We start from the raw sequence: 18,346 nt of genomic DNA, 5'->3' as shown, positions 1-18,346 counted from the left end.
GGCCTCCCAAAGTGCTGGGATTACAGGCTTGAGCCACCACGCCCGACCAGAGAATGTATTTTGAATTTTAGAATGTGGCACCACTGAATGTGGTTCTTCACCTGGTACCTGATGGTCCACGGAACTGATCTACTGGAGATCCACTAGATGTCACTATCCACACCGGGTTTTAGAAGCCAGCCCCAGCCACAGACAAATGACAAAATTATAGCTGTCATTGCCAAGTATAATTTCTAACTGCAGGGTGTGGCCTCAGTCGCACAGAGCTGATTAACTTCAGAGAACCAGCGGTCACTGGTGGGTACCTTGCTATATGCCTGTGACTGGAGACACATACGAGTGGAGTAAACAGAAGAATATACAAGATTTAATCTTTGAGGGCAACTTTGTTTTTTGCATTAAAATCTCACATCATCAGCCAAAGAGAACTGAAAGACTATCTCCTGCACAGAGATCACCCCAGGAAGCAGCACCAATCGACCTTCTGCTGAGGTTTAGTTCATGAAGCTATGAGTACAAGTAGGGTATTTGTTCATTTGTAAAGAAATCGGTGTTCATTTGATTGTGCGAAGTTGGTTGGCCTACCAAAGCAGGAAACTGGAAAAATAAGTGTGACTATTTCATTAATCTTAAAATACTATATATGCAGTAAAACCTCAAATACCTAGACCCTTCAATTAAACACAATTTCAAATACTTTTATAGTAAGAGATAAACCACAGTCCAATGATTTACTGTATCAGGTTTGTGTGTGCGTGTATGCACACATGTGTATGTACGTATGCGCTTCTATTTGAAATGTTATCTGTTTATGTTTCTCTGCTTTAAACTCTCAATGGGTTTCTACTCCTCTCATAACAAACGGGAAATTCTTTCCTATGACCTAGAAGGCCAACTATAATCTGGCTTTGAATCACCTTTACCCTCATTGGGAACCAGTCTCTCTCTTCCTTCCTTGTACTCCCAACCATCCTGTCCTCATCTGCCATGGATGCAGATTGTATGTCCTGCAGAAGGGCCCATGCACAGGCAGCTCCCTCTGCTGGACAACTCTGACTCCAGACGGCATGGCTGTTTCCACTTGGCATCCAAGTATGAGATCCCAGGTCACACCCTCAGAGTTCCCACCATCAGCCACCCTTATCACCCCCCTAGCCTATCGTCCTGCTGTAGCTTCCTCATATCACTGTCTGAAAGTGCCTGTTCATTTGTTGACATACTAGTTTATCATCCATCACTTCCAGAATGTGAGCCCATGAGAACAGAGACTTGAATTTGCTCACCATTGGATCGTTGGTGCCAAGAATGTTGCCTGGCACAAAGTAGGTACTCATGTAAGCACTCAGTTCAACTGATCTGTAGTAAACTATGGAGGTTCTCAAAATTCATTATCGTTGAATGAAGTAAATTATATTTTCTAGACTGTTCTTATGAGGCAGTAATAAGCACACATTTTGAAAATATTTTCTACCAAAAGGTTTGTAAATATATATAAGGAAATAAATGGAAAATTTATTAAGAAAACTATTGCTGGTTTTCCTTCCTTTTTTCATTTATTTAGCCAACATTTATTTATTTAATTTAGAGACAGGTCTTCTTCTGCTGTCCAGGCTGGAGTACAGGGGCACAATCACAGCTCACTGCAGCCTCGACCTCCTGGGCTCAAGTGATCCTCCCACCTCAGCCTCCGAAGTAGCTGGGACCACAGGTGTGTGCACTATGCCTCACTAATATTTTTATTTTTTATAGACATTGGGGGGGGTCTTCCTATGTTGCCCAGGCTGGTCTCAAACTCCTGAGCTCAAACAAATCCTCCTGCCTTGGCCTCCCAAAGTGCTGGGATTACAAGTATAAGCCACCATGCCCTGCCAACCAATGAATAATTTGAGAGCAATATTATGTGAATGACATGTGGATACAACATGGGATACCAGCCCTTATGGTTACAATTACAAGGGAAGAGCCATTGTGTCAACAATCCACTAGAAGCTAAGGCAGAACAAATTCACTGACATAGAGAGGTGACATTCTGTGAGACTTAGGGTACGGTGAAGAGGCTGACTCTGACTTGGAAATCAAAATGATTTTGGATGTGGAGTCAAATACAGGGTGACGGGAAGGCTTTGAGAGGTGGAGAATTGGGAGAAAGGACAGTTTAAATATAGGAAATCAAACAGTATGACAAAGCCTACAGGATCACCAGTGGGCATGAGCAATCTAGGAGCAGCAGAGAACATGCAAGAGAGTGAAGAGGGAAAACCATGGAGCTTGGAGGGACTCTGAACGTGAGTCTGTCCATACCCTATGCAGCTTACATGACTGATGCCACACAGGTCTAAAGGCAGATATCCTAGGTTTGCATCCTGGCTTTGTTACTTACAGAGCCAAGAGGCTAAGAGCAAGTTCCTTACCTCTCTTTGCCTCAATGTCCTCATCTATAAAATGGGGCTGTAACCATATCTTACAGGGCTGTTGTGAGGATCAAACCAATCAACTGAGTTGGTTTCTATAACGTTCTCAAGGGCACCTGGCACACTCAGCAAACACTGGATATGTTCATTGGCCAATTCTACATGTTCATGTCACTTGTCAGTACTGCCAACTCAATGCCAAGCAGTAACAGTTAGGGCATTAAAAATGTTTTTTTTTTTTTTTTTTTTTGAGACAGAGTCTCGCTCTGTCGCCCAGGCTGGAGTGCAGTGGCCAGATCTCAGCTCACTGCAAGCTCCGCCTCCTGGGTTTACGCCATTCTCCTGCCTCAGCCTCCTGAGTAGCTGGGGCTACAGGCACCCGCCACCGTGCCCGGCTAGTTTTTTTTGTATTTTTTTAGTAGAGACGGGGTTTCACCGTTAGCCAGGATGGTCTTGATCTCCTGATCTCGTGATGCGCCCGTCTCGGCCTCCCAAAGTGCTGGGATTACAGGCTTGAGCCACCGGCATTAAAAATGAAAGTTCACCTTCATGGAAATTCTGAAGCCTGAATTAGAAGATGATCTTATAGATAACTACAAGATTCTTCTTGGCATTCATCCAGGTTCCAATCTGATCCTGTTCCCTGGAGCAGAAGCGAGTGGAGACTCCCAGGATGGCATTGAGGGTGCTCCTGGTAGAAAGCCATCTTAAACAGACTGCTGCAAACAGTGCTATTGGCCCCAATAGCCACAATGTTGCCCCTGTTTCAGGGTAAAAGCCCTCAGAAGAAAATCTGGATACACAGTACTTTCATCTTGAAAGAGAGTAGTTGCTTTCAGCCTAGGTGCACTCACTATGGAATGAAGTGAGATAAAGGATTCTGCAGGCAAACGGAAGGAGAGGGCCCTGCTGGGTCCCTAGACTCGAAACCTGGATGCAACCACCGCAAGCACGTAAGCCTTGGGCGAATCCAACCCATGCCCACACCCTTGACCACATCACAGGCTCAGAATGATGCTGGACACCCAGGGTCAGATCCAGCACCACCAATGATCTGCTTATTCCTGGGCAAGTCCCCTCCTTCTACGGGCCCATGCTTTTTCACCTGGAAAATACTGGGAGCGAATCAGTGTCTCTTAAGTCCCTCCAAACTCCATGACTTTGAATTCTGCACTCATGAAAGGGAACTATCAACTATCATGAAAGGGAAGGAACTATCAACCTTCTTTGGAGGTTCAGCAGCCTGCTACCTGCTACCAGCCATAAACGTATGCAAGGGGGGTAAAAGGATGTTGATCAGCTGAGCTACCTTCAAGCACAGGCAGGGCATCAAATAATACCACCACCCTGAAAACGCCTCATCTATGAAAATTTAAATTCCAGAGAGAGCCATGGTTGTCTTAAGTGGCACATGACTGGGATTTAGAAAAACTTAATGTTTTAAAATAGCTCTCTCTGCCCCACTGCCTTTTCCAGGGACAAAGATATTTTGTGGCTGGGCAAAGGTGGGTTGCTGAGGGCTCCAGGGGACGGGGAGACAGAGCTGACAAGTCAAGAGGCAGGTGCAACAGACAGACACCTGCCAGAAATGTCACTCTGTGTTAATACAGATCTCGGAGTTCTCTTTATCTCTAAATAACTACTAGATACAAGTTATCAAATATCATGTGAACTTTTAGGCAGTGATGCACTGAATTTAACAGACAAATGTGAAAACAGTAGTTGAAAAACGTCAACGATGGTACAATTAAAGCTAAGTTTGCTCTTGGTCTCCCAATGTAAAAGCAAAAGGAGAGCTTGCTCTGTCTCCAAGGCTGGAGTGCAGTGGTACAACCATGGCTCAGTGTAGTAATGACCTCCCATGCTCAAGTGATCCTCCCACCTCAACCTTCCAAACAGTTGGGACAACAGGCATGTGCCATCATGCTGGGTTAATCTTTAAGTTTCTCTATAGAGACAGGGTCTTGCCATGTTGCCCAGGCTGGTCTCGAACTCCTGCCTTGGCCTCCCAAAGTGCTGGGATTACAGGCATGAGCCACTGTGCCTGGTTTGCCTATTTCCTTTTATCTAAAATTTGGTGGTTTTGACAAATTTTGAATCTGTAGACTGTAAATAATCCACCTTGACAATGGTCATATACTAATCAAGAACATAGCATCCATAATTCACTCCACAAAATACTCATATGCTCCCACCCTCTCCACACTCACACTTGTGTGCTATCACACAAAACAGAATGCCACTGTAATCTCCCCACGAGCGTCCTCTACACATGACCAAACATACACACGAGAACACTTGAAATACTGGATTCAAAAGCCACGTGCATTCAGAACATGCTACTCGGGTTCTACCGCCACATGAATAAATAATATACCTTCCACACCTCTCCTTTTGTTTTCTTTGTGGTCCATCTCCCTGACTGCAGTTGGCTGCAAAGAGCTAGTGAGTTTTAAGTATGGAGGTGAAGTACTCCACTGCAAGTTACCCTCTGGGCACACGAGTAACTAGAGGCACTCGGTCCTCTCAGGGCAGTCACCGCTCTACCTCTGTAACCGGCTGGCTTCTATTCCCGTCTTGCACCTCCGCACCGCTTCCTTCTTTGGAGGTTCACTGACGCTGCCTCCACTCAGAATCCAAAGCTAAACTATTCTTTCTATTGACTTGGTCTCGGAGGAGGAACCTTTTTCTATTTTCTGGGAGCCCTGCTCAACCTTTTAACACCAAGCATCACTCACTCACTCAAACAAGAGCTTGTCGGAGCAAGGTTTTTAAACATGTCACTTTTGCCTCTTAGAGAATATTAGAATATGTGCCTCTCAGAAAATAACTTCTCTTGGCTAAGATGTGGTTTTTACATTAGGGAAAGGGTCGCTGGAGATGTCCAGAGAAGAGCTGGCCCATCAACCAACACTGTTCAAAACTGTGAGAGGATCGCAGCTTCAGTTTGAAGAACATACACAGAAGCCCTCCCAATGCAGAAGTATGTGACGTCTTTCCTCACAAAAGGTGAAATAGTCACATTCTCCTAATGTGACCTGAAGAGAATAGTCAGGTTTCTGATGGCTCATGGAACAGGTCTCACGCAGAAGCCCCACGCAGGCCCCTCCCGTGGCACCCTGGAGTTTCAGATTTTTATAAAGAAACAAACAAGCTATTTTAAGAATATCACTTTCACTTCCAGTCCTTTGGAACCTTGCAACCTTTCTTCCTTAACAGCTCCCCTGAGTAAGAGTAAATTACTTGCTATCACCTTCCTTCACAACACCTCTTCAAAGCTTCCTTGGTAAGATACAATCTTTCTTGGTATTTAACATATGGAAACAGCCATAATTTCCAAACAGCAGGAAGCTTAATGCTAGGGGGTTAAGTCACTTTAGTTTATAGACTAGTTATGCTACTTGCTCACACAAAGCATTTAAAAAAATAACACAATGCCCTTGTAAGGCAGAAACATTCGCCTTTCCTCTCTCAGCTGCTACTTCTACCACGCCATGCTGCCCAGGGAAGAAGGCCAGGAGGAAGGCTGGGACAAGCTGGAAAACTGAAGCTGGAATAGGAGCTAGGGATCCACCTCTCTCAAGGCCTCCAGGTCCTACCCCCACATTCTGTCTGCCCGGACTCCTGTTTCGGGTGACACCTCTAATGCCCGTCACTAGTCAACAGCCTCGACTGCTCTGCTACTTGGAGCAGAGAGAAATGGCAGTGCCACACATGCTAACTCAGTGCGTGTTCCGGCGAGGGTGGGTGTTCCCAGCTGACAAGTTCACTCAGAATGAACAGGCTCTTCTTTTGTCTCCATGCTGACTGAGAAAGCCAGACACCAAAATCTGGGAACTGCTATTATGGCTTGTGTAGAGGTATCCAAGAGAAACGGCATGTGCAGTTCCAGACAAAGAGCACAAACATCTGATGGCACCCAGAGGATGCATTAGGAAGCAGAAACAGTAAGCGACAAGAAGGGAGGCCTGAGTGAAGGAAGTGTCTGTTTTATAAGATGTGATACACAAACGTGGAGCAGCTGAAGCGCAGAAAAGAGAGGGAGCTGGTGGATGGAAACGCATGTGCATGACTCAGGCACCCTTGACTCTTACAGCCAGCTTCTCCTCCATCCCCTTGAAAGGACCACTTTCCAGAAAGGACTAGGGCCACAGCACACATGCTTCATTTCAGCCTTCTCCACTGTGGTGGAGAAATCCCACTCTGAAAATACGCTGACTACAAACAATTAGAAACCCCGCCCCCAGCACGCAGCATCAAATATGAGACTGTCCTTACCGGAAGGTGACTAAGGGGCACGTCCACCTGGCCCAGGAAGTCGTCTCGTGTCTGTTAGGAAGAGAACAAAGAGTTAGTGTTTCCATCTCTTCACCAAGCGTCAGCATTTCCTAAAAATGTTTTATCATGAATAGAGACAAAGGTCCAGGGCCTGGCACTGGAATGTGGAGGGCGGAAGGCCCCAAGAAACACGAGTAAGCACGCTCCAGGAGACCAGGAGCCTGTGTGCCTGGACGGAGCTGGCTGAGATTCTGTTTGGTGTCTGCTACCAAGCAGAATGCTAAGGAAGCCTCTGTAGAAGCTGGGAAAACATGATCAGTCAGGGAAGAGACAGGCAGGGCCACAGAGGGTTTGAGGGCACAGCTGGCTCCAGCTGAAAGAGAAGATGGCAAAGAAATGCTAGGAACATTTTAACAAGTGTTTACTGATCCAATGCTGAAAACTGAAGAGCTTCTTGAGAGCTGAGAGCCAGCGGAAACAGTGTATGGCCTAGTTATGAATGCATCTTACAAACTGCATCTCACAAAAAAATACACACACTTTTTAAATCCAGTAAGTACACCGCTTTTTGATTTAGTAAGTACACTGCTTCAGAATCCATGTTTATGGATCAGGTCCTGCTAATTTTTGGACACACCATGCCTCTCCCCCTCCACATCTACCATACTGCACGTATCTCTCCCGACTTCAAAGAGGCCCAGGTGAAAAATCACTGGGAGACACACACTAGTCTCCTCTCAGGCTGTGGGAGTCATCTGGGAAGTCATGATTCAGCTCCAGGGGTCACAGGCCTGGACCACAGGGTGTCCAACAGACCACAGTCACACTGTGTCCCTCAGTTACGGTGCTTGTGGCGTGGCCTCTGATGTTTAGATGACCCAAGAAGCAAATGGGACACAATGAGTATTTGCCGCTCTCATATAAAAATATGCAGCTGGTTCCACCACATTCAAAATGCATAAAAGCCTGGCAGTTCTTTAGATGTGATCAGACCAGCCCCATAGCTAGCTTGAGTCACCCAAGAAGGAATCCAGCCTACCTCGTGCTGAATCCTGGTCTCTTATTTCTACTCTGCTAGTTTACAGAGAAAGTTTCTAATTCACAGATGCTACTTTTCAAGTGTACTTGAAAAGCATTCTCTTCTTCCATTTAAAAGAAAGCAGCAGGTAAATATGAATGAGATTTATTGAAATGACTCGCTCCAAGCTTAGGAATTCCTTTTAGATAATTGAAAAAATTTGATGAACTGGAAAGCCATCTGTCTCCTCTAAACGATCCATACACGATAATAAAAAAATCAAAGTTACCACGTTTTGGGTATGCATGAAGAATGAGACTAGTCCCAACCCTTCTGATGAGATTTTCATTTCTTTTACTTTCTTAGCTGTATCTGCTACAACTCAACATGGAGAGGCCTCATCTAGCATAAAGCGGTAAAGAGAGTGTCCATAGATTCTGTATGTCTTACCAAGAGCAGCAGTCAGCAGAAGGCCTTGAGAATAATCACAGCCTTGCTCTCCAGCTCTCAGACCTAATCACGCTGCCCCAGTGACTCACACCAATGACAGTTACACAAGGAGTTAGGCAGTGTGCCTGTTAGTTCTCTATTTGGCTGATTTCACTGTTTTTTTTTTTTTTTAGATGGAGTCTATTGCTCTGTCACCCAGGCTGGAGTGCAGTGGTGCAATCTCAGCTCACTGCAACCTCCGCCTCCTGGGTTCAAGCGATTCTCCTGCCTCAACCTCCTGAGTAATTGGGACTACAGGCATACACCACCACGCCCAGCTAACTTTTGCATTTTTAGCAGAGATGGGGTTTCACCACGTTGGCCAGGCTGGTCTCGAACTCCTGACCTCCAACGATCTGCCTGCCTCGACCTCCCAAAGTGCTAGGATTACAGGCGTGAGTCACCACGCCTGGGCTCATTTTGCTATAATTTTAAAGCTAATATAAATATCAGTTAACTGTACTATCAAAAAAAGGAAATTCACTGAATATTGACCATAAATTGTCTGCTTAATGTGAGCAGAGTAGTGTGGCTACTTGCCACCTCTCCTCCTGCTGCTACGGCTGCTAACATGGGAAAGAAAAGACAATCAGCAGAAGGACAAGACAATCTTATTCAAAGCTGTTTCACAACCTGATAGCTTTGAAAGGCTGCCCCTGAACCATTAACATAAGTGCATTTCAACGAAACTTCACAAAATATCTACATGCCCATGTTGTTTTGCCAGGGAGACATTGAGTTCTAAACTGATAAAACAGGTTAAAGCTTTGCCCAGACACCAAAAGACAGGCACCCAGTACTAACGACTGGCAGCTGGTCTTTACACAGTGCTCCCTCTCTGTGGGCTCTGTGCCAAGGCTGCGTCTAGACCTCACAACAACCTTCAGAGGCAGGTACAATGATTGTGCCCATTTAACAGATGGGAAACCAGAAAGGTGTGCGGCTGAGGTGCCCATCAGCCTGTGCCCTTAACTGACACTGTGTGCCGTGTGTCAGCAACTGGCAGGAAAGCAAGGCGGTACCAGCTCTGGGCTTCCCACTGGATGCTGGCTTTAAACGGTGTGGATGAGAAGGGAGGGATTCTGATGATGGCACAGTCTGATGAGACTTTAGAGGTTCTGGTAAAATGTTTATTTGCTATGTTATCTTTACACTACCTCCTACTCCAACTGTTTCTTTCCTCAAATGGAACACAGTTTACCGAATTCCCTGAGGTACTGCAAAGCCAGGAAACTTCACTTACACCTTTTATCACATGTTCTCATTATGGTAAAAAAATTTTTTAAAACAGTAAAAGATGAGGCAATTCGCCATTAAAGGAAACAGAAGGCTCTTATTCATTTACATGAAGAGAGATAGAAATTATTTTTGAAACAAAATAGGGATCAAGTACAGGAATGCACCTGGTCAAAATGAACTGGCTTAAACCAGTGTTTCACCAGCCAATGGAAGATGTAGTTGGTTGAGAGATCTAGGTTTCAAAAGATCCCATTGTTGCCAAAACTACAGAAAGTTCAGGCCATGTAAAATATTTAGGTTAGGGATACTACACCGATTAAAAACAAAAATGGCCAGGCATGGTGGCTCACGCCTGTAATTCCAGCACTTTGGAAGGCTGAGACGGGCAGATCACTTGAGGTCAGGAGTTCGACATCACTCTGGTCAATATCGCGAAATCCCGTCTCTACTAAAAATACAAAATTAGCCGGGAGTGGTGGCTAGTGCCTGTTGTCCCAGCTACTTGGGAGGTTGAGGCAGGAGAATCGCTTGAACCAGGGAGGCAGAGGTTGCAGTGAGTTGAAATCCCGTCACTTGCACTCCAGCCTGGGAGACAGGGCAAGACTCCATCTCAAAAACAAACAAACAAACAAACAAACAAAAATGTCTTCACCACCACAGAGGAGATCTAACGGGATCAGAGAACCTCCCGGTGCCTTTATGCCACGGGGAGGAGCAGGCATGTTGAAGGAACACCTCTGTTTGATGTAAGAGGAATTGGGAGGTGTGCTAGTGGGCAGGATTCTGCCTGTGGGCCCTGGAGGGACAACGTTTGAGGCCATCCCAGCACCCTTAAGTCATCACCACCACAGTGCAACATCTCATACCAACATTATAAAAGCATTAATCACATCAATTTTTAATGATTTCCAATACAAAATTATTTCCATGAAGCATCAAGTTAACTGTAATAGCCTACAAAACCAAATTAACTTCAACTCATATGGTGAACACTGGTATTTCTTGTGGTTAAGTGGTAAAATGCTGTCAATTTCCAAGCCATTACCTGCCATACAACTCTCAAGGCTGAAAATGCGCCCTTTAGTAACAAAATAATAAATGCTCGCTTCTACTGAGCCATCAGATATTTTCCCAGTGAAATGACAATGTAGAATGGAGCCCCTGAAACGCGTCCTATCGGGTGAAACAAAAATTCATATTCTGATATTGGAAAAGTCACATACACAAATAAAACAGTCTCTTTCAGAGCTTGTGCAGTAAATACTGATGAACTACATTCAGGACTGCCGCCCTCCCCTTTAAAAATCACTATTAAGTAAGAAGAAGGGGACAAGAGGGTGCCCTGTTCATGCAGAGGGGTATGCTGCCACCGAGGGTGGATGCCACCAGGACCTGAAGTCCGGGGACTGTTATAATCGCTCCAGTAGAAGAGATTATAGCCTGTGGGCATTTCCCCAGATGTGAGTGCATACTAGGTCAAAGCTGTCAGCACTGACGTGGACGCCAGGCTTAGATGTCCTCACAAAATACTCAAGACTCAATTTCTCAAAGAACATATCCATTCAAAAAAAAAAAAAAAAAAACCAAAACCAAAACCACAGGAACTCTTATCATCTTTAGGGTAGAACTGTACTTGGAGGACGTGATTCCAATCTTACTATACACCAATGACCACCTCACCCTATTCCTTTCAAGACAGAGGCGGTGGTAGCACGGTTGGGTGCACAGTGAACTTCACATGGAAGCTCAAAGGGAGAGCATCTGACTGTGCAGAAAGACAAGCATTAAAGAAAGGAAGGGCCACCCACAGCTCACACTGGGGTCCTAAAGACCCCCAGCTGGGATCCCAGGGGGTTGAGGGTGCAAGGATCTATGATTGTGCCACCACACTCCAGCTGGGGTAACAGAGTAAAAGAATTGGTGATTCTTGGTAAAATGACCCATGTGTATTCCTGGAGCTATGTATCAAGGTAATATTTTTAAGTTGTGAGTTACAACCCACAAATGGGACACAGGAAGTATTTTTTTAAAGTTAAGCATAATATAGAACAGAAAATATCAGTGCCTCATATAAAATATAGGTATGTGCTATTTTGAGGAACTCATCTCAGTTATATACATATATAAATGTGTGTACTAAGTTATAATCTAAGGTTAATTTCTTTTTGTGTGCCATCAAAAGAATTAGAAAGCCACTCAACTACAGAAAATGAAAACCATCCACTATTACCAACTGTCTGGGGTTTCATCCTCAAAATCATTAAGTAGTGATTTCAAAAGAAAAAAAAAACTTTAGAGTTTCTTAAGACAAATGGAAGAGAACTGTAGAGAATTTAGAACATAAGTCAGACAATAACAGAATGTAAGCAAAAAGCAAAGACAGCATATGATCAGATCTTTGCATGTTACAGGTCGAGGTAAATATCACAGCTGCCTCCAACACAAAGCCAGAAAAACAACCTGGGCTTTCCCAGCACACTAGTGAGTGCAGCTACCCCATGAGCTGCTCCATTCCGAGCACAGTCCTCTGCAGGCTGGCCCCAGTGCTGACAGAGGCCTTCAGCAAAGCACGACGCCAGCTTTGGCATTACAGAGAAAAGGAAGGAAGAATGTTCCTTTTCCTCCTTCCACTTATCAGGCACATCAGCTTCTATCACACAATCAGAGCAGGGCTGTGGTTCAGGAAGAGGTAAAATGTGAGTGTGGTTCCACCCACACTAGGCATTGCATAACCCAAGGAAGGTTTCTGCACCTGGGCGGTGCCTCTGCCTTTCAAGGTGAATAGATTCAAAATATGTCACTGAAATTACCTTAAATAAGAGCCAAGTGGTATTCAAATAAAGAAAAAAGTGTGATGACATATTCTCTGAATGCACATACCCTACCAAAATTCACTTCGTATGCACCAGAACACAAAACCCAAACAAAATTCAAGTACTTTTTGGTAAACACACACAGGGCTTTTACATGGCCAGCTCCTCTGCCATTTAGTTTTTAAGAAGTAAGGGACAAAATCTGCCATTCTGTTACACAGAGAATGCTGCGTCCTAGAGACACTGGTTCTTATTTATAACAACAAACAAGACCTCCATGTCAACAAAGTGTCAGAGCAAATTTGCAGGACTTTTACAGGTCCGAGGAAAACCATGCTGGAAGGCAGCAGAACTCAACCCTGCTGCCTGCACCTACAACCAGGAAGGCCATCTATTTTGAGGAACACTTATTAATGAAGTTTAAAAAATTAAACTGAAGTTGGAGAGACAGCGAGCGAGAGAGCAAGAGTGAGAGCGAGAGTGAGCGCAAGCGAAGAACAACTGTGCTTGCAGAGACTGCAGCAGCCCTGCAACAGCAGCCTGGTTTTAACCACAAAGCATAACTAGACCAGTATAATCGGGGCAGTGAGAAGACACTCCTTTGAGGGCTCAGAGGGAGTTCTGGTGGCCCCAGGTACTCAGCTACGACATCACGGGATGAGGTGTGCCTGATGTCCCCACCTCCCTCTGGGTGGGTGGAGGTGGTTCAAGCACACTCAGTTCTCTGCCCCACTCCAAATATAAGCATATCCCAGGGGTGTGGTCAACTAATGGCCACAAGAATTACTTTTTTTTTTTTTTTTTTTTTGCAATAGGAGCACTTGATAATCTGAACTTAAGGAAATTGGAGGTGCGAACGCTGGGATAGGACTCTGCCAACTAGATGCCCAGGTGAGCAGCACTGTTGTGCTTAGGAGCTTTTCCTCCTCAGCTTCTTCAGGCAGGGCTCAGCCACAGGCAGGAGGCATCTCTCCCCGCACATCCTCATCTGGACTGTCCACGGTTCAAGTGCGCAGCAGTCACAGGGTCTGGGGGCCTTGGAGCTCTGGACAGGTTAGGACAACACAGCTCTGCCACGTAGCACAGGCATGACCAGAATGCTGCAGGGACACCTTGGGGGAGTGACAGATTCTGCCAAGGGAAGGCCAGGGATGGCCATACAGGACATAACTTCAAGCAGGGTCCTGAGGCAGGAGTATGCAGGGAGGATGGAGCAGGGAGGACAGGAGTGGCCAGCACGGGAGCACCCGGCTGAGGGCTCGCTGACCAAAAGGTCCATGTCACCGATGAGGCGTGGCCCCGTGGGGCAGTGGTGGGGAGGGAAGCTGAGGCCGGGCCTCAGGGTCCCATATGGCTCGCTCTCTCAAGAGGACAGTCTCCTGGGGCAAGCGAAGACGCATGAGGACATTAAACAGGGAAAAACTGGCAAGGACTGTGTCCCAAAAAGGTGCCTGAGCAGGAGAGCTGACTGGAGAGAGAGCAATAAGGACAGCGCTGAGGACAGTGCCAAGTGACCCAGTTGAGCACCACAAGGGTGCGGCCCACTCAGGACACGGAGGGTGTGGTGTTCCCGCAGAAGGGTTCCGCTCGGGGATGCTTCGTATCAGCAGGTGTTTGTTCGCTGGGTGATGAGGACATCAGGTAATGCCCACTAAGGCCTCAGTGCAGTGCCCATCAGGAGGGCTGGGAGCTGCAGACCAGCATTACTGACTTGACGCTGACACAAAGCAAACGTGGAGGATGGCGGAGGAAGAAGTAGCCCAAGGGAGGCGTGGCCAGGTCACTGCCTGAGACTCGCACCGAGCGCAGGACTGGCTGTCCCACCATCCAGGCACGGAAGCTGCCTGCAGCACAGTCCATACTGCCTGTTACCCTGACAGTCACCACCTTTACTCTCCTCTCTGTGAAGAAATGTCTTCCCCTTTCACCCAGACGTGCTTGGTTCACAGATCTAGGGGAAACAACTGTCTCTTGAATGTTGTACCTTTTCAGAGGAGGGAAGAAGCCAGAGCTTGTCATGCTCACAAGTTCTGGGGCACAGCCTGGCATCACGGTTATCTGTTACATCTACTCCAAAGCTGTCCAGTTGCACAATGCCACTGACAGCTTCTTATAAGGTTATTTTATTTTTGCAAAATATGCAGATGTAGAAACCCCTCAGGTATTACTGGGGTCCTGTTATTAATTGTTCCTCCCTGTCTTTCTTGTGAAAGAAATGCTAGACGTATTTGCTGAATAAACTGAAACATTTTAATGAATATAATATGCTAAAAATAAGGCAAACATTTACATATATTCTACTTCTTACAAAGCAAACTGATATGAGATTGAACTTAATTTAAAAGTTAATTTGAAAGTTAATTTAGAAGGAAAATGTGTCACTGGGTTCTCTTTATAATATTGTTTAATTTTGTGCTTCTGGTTTTATGGTGCAATTTGTCTTAATTTCTCAAGATTTCAGGATAATTTTACCAGGATAAGTGTCACTTTTCTACTCTTTTAAAATCAAATCTTCTGCAAGCAATTTTAATACCAGATTAAACGTATCAAGGAAAAAATAGCAATGATACTTTTAGATCCTATATTTTTTCTCTGAACTTAACTACCAAAGAACAGATCTTAATCTGAAATACTGAATGACAGACACTCTTAGTAACCATGCGGTGTCAAGAAATGATTTGGATTGGGTAGAAGGAACCCTAAGTACACCAGCGGTTCAATGCCAGTTTTTACTTTGATTTCATTTTCATATTTATTGCTAAAAGCTCTTCCTCACATATCTCAGGGCATCTGAACCTCACAGTCCATCCCACTGCCTGGCTGGCTCATAGTTGGGGTATGTGGAATATCACAAGCCAGCAACAACAAATTACATGGCAATGGAAGTGCTGTGTGGTTTTATTCTTGAATTGTAATTACTGAAGGCTCTGAACTAGAGTCATATAGGTTTATGCAAGGACACTAGCTAACTTTTCATGAAGTCTCCATTAAACAGCCTCAATGCAAGCATTGGCATCCCAGTTAGATCTGTTGCAGGACTTTTCCTTAGTTCAGCTAAAGAGGGGTCCTTGTCACAACAAAAAATCAGGCTCACAATTTAAAGGGTGAGAAAAATGGGACTAATTAGACAAAAAGGAAAAAAGGGAAAGCAGGAACTCTCTGCAAAGCTGGAGTCCTGCCAGTGTGCTTCCTGCCTCACAGACTGCCTGGGCGACAAGAGTGAAATTCCATTTCAAAAAAAGAAGAAAGAAACTTGCCCAAGGTCACAGAGCTAGTAGGGAGTGGCCAAAACATGAACCCAGGCGGTCTTCCATCATGATGCAGAAGCTGTACTTCATGCACCAGAGTTGTAAGGAAAACATGAACAGGCTCCCCCAATTCCTGCTCAAAAATCCTAGTATGCTATGTTGTCATCCCCAACTCCATATCCCCTCATGAATTACGCTTGCCAAATCTTGCCATGCGCCCTTCTTCCCTCATCTATATTTTAATATAAAAATGAAATCAGTAACATATAAGTTTGAAAGAGAAAACAAATGGAACGGAATAGTTTTTATTCTTTTACTTCACTCTCCCGCCCACACCCGGTATCTTTTAAAGCAGAGCTCTTCAAACTGGAGCATGCACAGCTCTAGGGATATACAAAGACTTTCCAGGGGACTCGGACATGGGCAATTCTAAAGAAATCATTTTCTAGATCCTTCCATACGTCCTCTTCCTTGAAACCGATCCGGCCTGAGAATAGTGCTTGCCTTCTGTGGCTCTCCTTTCCTGCTTCCCCTTTCTAAATCACAACCTTCCATCCCTGCCTTTCCAAAGAAAGACGTACTCCTCACCCTTCTTGAATCATACACCATGGTCCACTTTGCTGGGTATAAAAGCCTCTGGAGGACAAAATGAATGAAGGAACGGAATCTATCATAAAGTCAAGTTATTAACTAGGTTGTTATAAAAACATTTCCCTGAAAACTCCTAAGTAGATAAAGCCAAGTCCCCCCGCTCCCTCCCCTCCCCACCCCACACCACCTAACAATTTTAGATGACAGCAATGGAAAAGAAAAATTCCTTCTTTCCACACATCAGGTTGATGAGAAGAGTGTGTAGAGGAAAACTTCAAAGCTCTGTAAAACAAATTAAGCAAAAGATTATACGTATTTTGAAAGTATACCATATAAAACAAGGATGTCCAAGGATGAGGAGAAACTTCCATTAACTAGATTTTAGAGTCTAGCAGGTGCTTGTTTAGGCACAGAGTATGGGCCTCCTCCCTACAATCCACTGAAGACACGCTGAGAAACAGGGCCCAACTCACTCTTTTTCTAGTCTCTTTATGACAGAGTAACACCAGCAGGTACTGGGGCAGAATGTGCAGCACTGAGGTGTGCCGTTAACCAGAGGTGCCTGGGCTGCTTAGACACCGGAATCCCTGCAAAGTTCTCAAATCACTGTACCCAGGCCTCACCTCAGAAAATTAAATTTCTAGGGGAGGGGCTCAGTTGTAGGTGTGATTTAAAAGCACTCTACCTTATTCTAATTTTTGGCCAGGGCTGACAACCACTGGGTGAAGCTACCGTTTTCCTTGTTCACAAAAGAGAAACTATAATTACTTATTAAACTAGTGGAGTGACACTGATCAGCACACTGATACTAAATTGCAATCTCAGAGTACACAATAGGTTCCCCTCCTTCTCCAGCTCTCCTCACTTGTGCCTCTGCTGTTCTCCTAAATGAGAAATCACTGGACTCATTTACACATGGAGGTAAAAATAACCGCCTGGGCCCGGCATGCAGATGAGATGCAGAAGATGGTGCATTTCTGGCTGCCCCTGTTTGGAACCCCAGTGCTCTGGCCTGATAGGGCTCGGATATTAATAGGAGTAAGATTCACAGGTGCACAAAGCACAGGGATTTCACTAGTCACAGCGAAGGGATATCTGGCTGCCACTCTAATACTGGGGCTAAAAAGACAAATCCCATTTCAAAATAGAATCAGAGAATGTGATCCTTAGGCGGGACCTCAAACGTCATTTAGTGCAACATATATCTTAGGCTTGTATCCTCATCCATCCCTGCTTTCAAGTGGGTGCTCACCCTACTTAGCTCTGAACATCATCAGTGATAGGGAGCTACCTACCTACTGGGTTTGTGGAAAGGGGATGGGTTTTGGACATATAGATGGCTAGTTTAAAATCCCATGTCTATCTAGAAGCAGCTGAACAACCAAAGGAAGGTTTCTCAATCACCAAAGGTCAATCTCATCCAAAGTGAGCATAAAAACCACTTTATCTTGCACAGTCATTGATATTAAATGGGATAATTAGATTCAACAAATGTTCTTTCTTTCTTTTTTAATTGAGACAGAGTCTTGTTATGTCGCCCAGGCTGAAGTGCAGTGTTACAAACATAGCTCACTGTAGCCTCAAACTCCTGGGTCCAAGTACTCCTCCCACTTCAGCTTCCTGAGTAGCTAAGACTACAGGCATGTACTACCACATCAGGCTAATATATATAGATACAATTTTTTTTTTTTTTGGTAGAGACAGGGTTTTGTCCAGGTGGTCTCAAAATCCTGGGCTTAAGTGATCCTCCCATGTCAGCTTCCCAAAGTGTTGGGATTACAGGTATGAGCCACTGCCCCTAGCCAATAAATGTTACTTCTGAATAGCGTATCTCAAAGTCAGCATCATTAACGTTTGGAGCTAGATAATTCTTTCTGCGAGGGCTGTCCTGTGCTTCGTAAGGTATTTGGAAGCATCTCTGGCTTCTGCTCACTAGATATAGCAGCAACTGTCACCCCTCAGTTTTGTGCAATCCAAAACTGTCAAACGTCCCTGGGAGGCAGGTGTGGGGGCAGGGGGAAGAAGTGCTCCCAGTTGAGGACTACTGTCCAGTCCTACTCCTTCCCCTCCACTCTGAAAGGTGTCCATTCCATCTTTGGGCAACTCTATAAGAATGTTCTAGTAATCTGGTGTTCATTTTTCTTTAACTCCTATCTCCTCGAAACATCAAAATAAAAGTAATGTAAGTTTCTGTAACTAGAAAGTGGCAGGACTAGGATTTGAACCAGACTCTCTTTCACTCTAACACTCAAGAGTGAA

The 18,346-nt window shown here is 45.0% G+C and overlaps 1 protein-coding gene across 1 annotated transcript in view; it reads right to left on the bottom strand.

Moving 5' to 3' along the window:
• The window catches only part of NEDD4L (neural precursor cell expressed, developmentally down-regulated 4-like, E3 ubiquitin protein ligase), a 385,260-nt gene that overhangs the window by 80,686 nt on the left and 286,228 nt on the right, over positions 1-18,346 (bottom strand). The window contains exon 6 of the mRNA XM_011949557.1: positions 6,690-6,740. Within this exon, the coding sequence (XP_011804947.1) occupies positions 6,690-6,740 (51 nt within the window). The remainder of the gene's footprint in view (positions 1-6,689; positions 6,741-18,346) is intronic.

This window comes from Colobus angolensis, unplaced genomic scaffold, assembly GCF_000951035.1.
Source record: "Colobus angolensis palliatus isolate OR3802 unplaced genomic scaffold, Cang.pa_1.0 Scaffold108, whole genome shotgun sequence".
Lineage (NCBI taxonomy): Eukaryota > Metazoa > Chordata > Mammalia > Primates > Cercopithecidae > Colobus > Colobus angolensis.
Note: the sequence above shows the minus strand (reverse complement) of the source record. Positions and strands in the feature narration are given on the sequence as shown.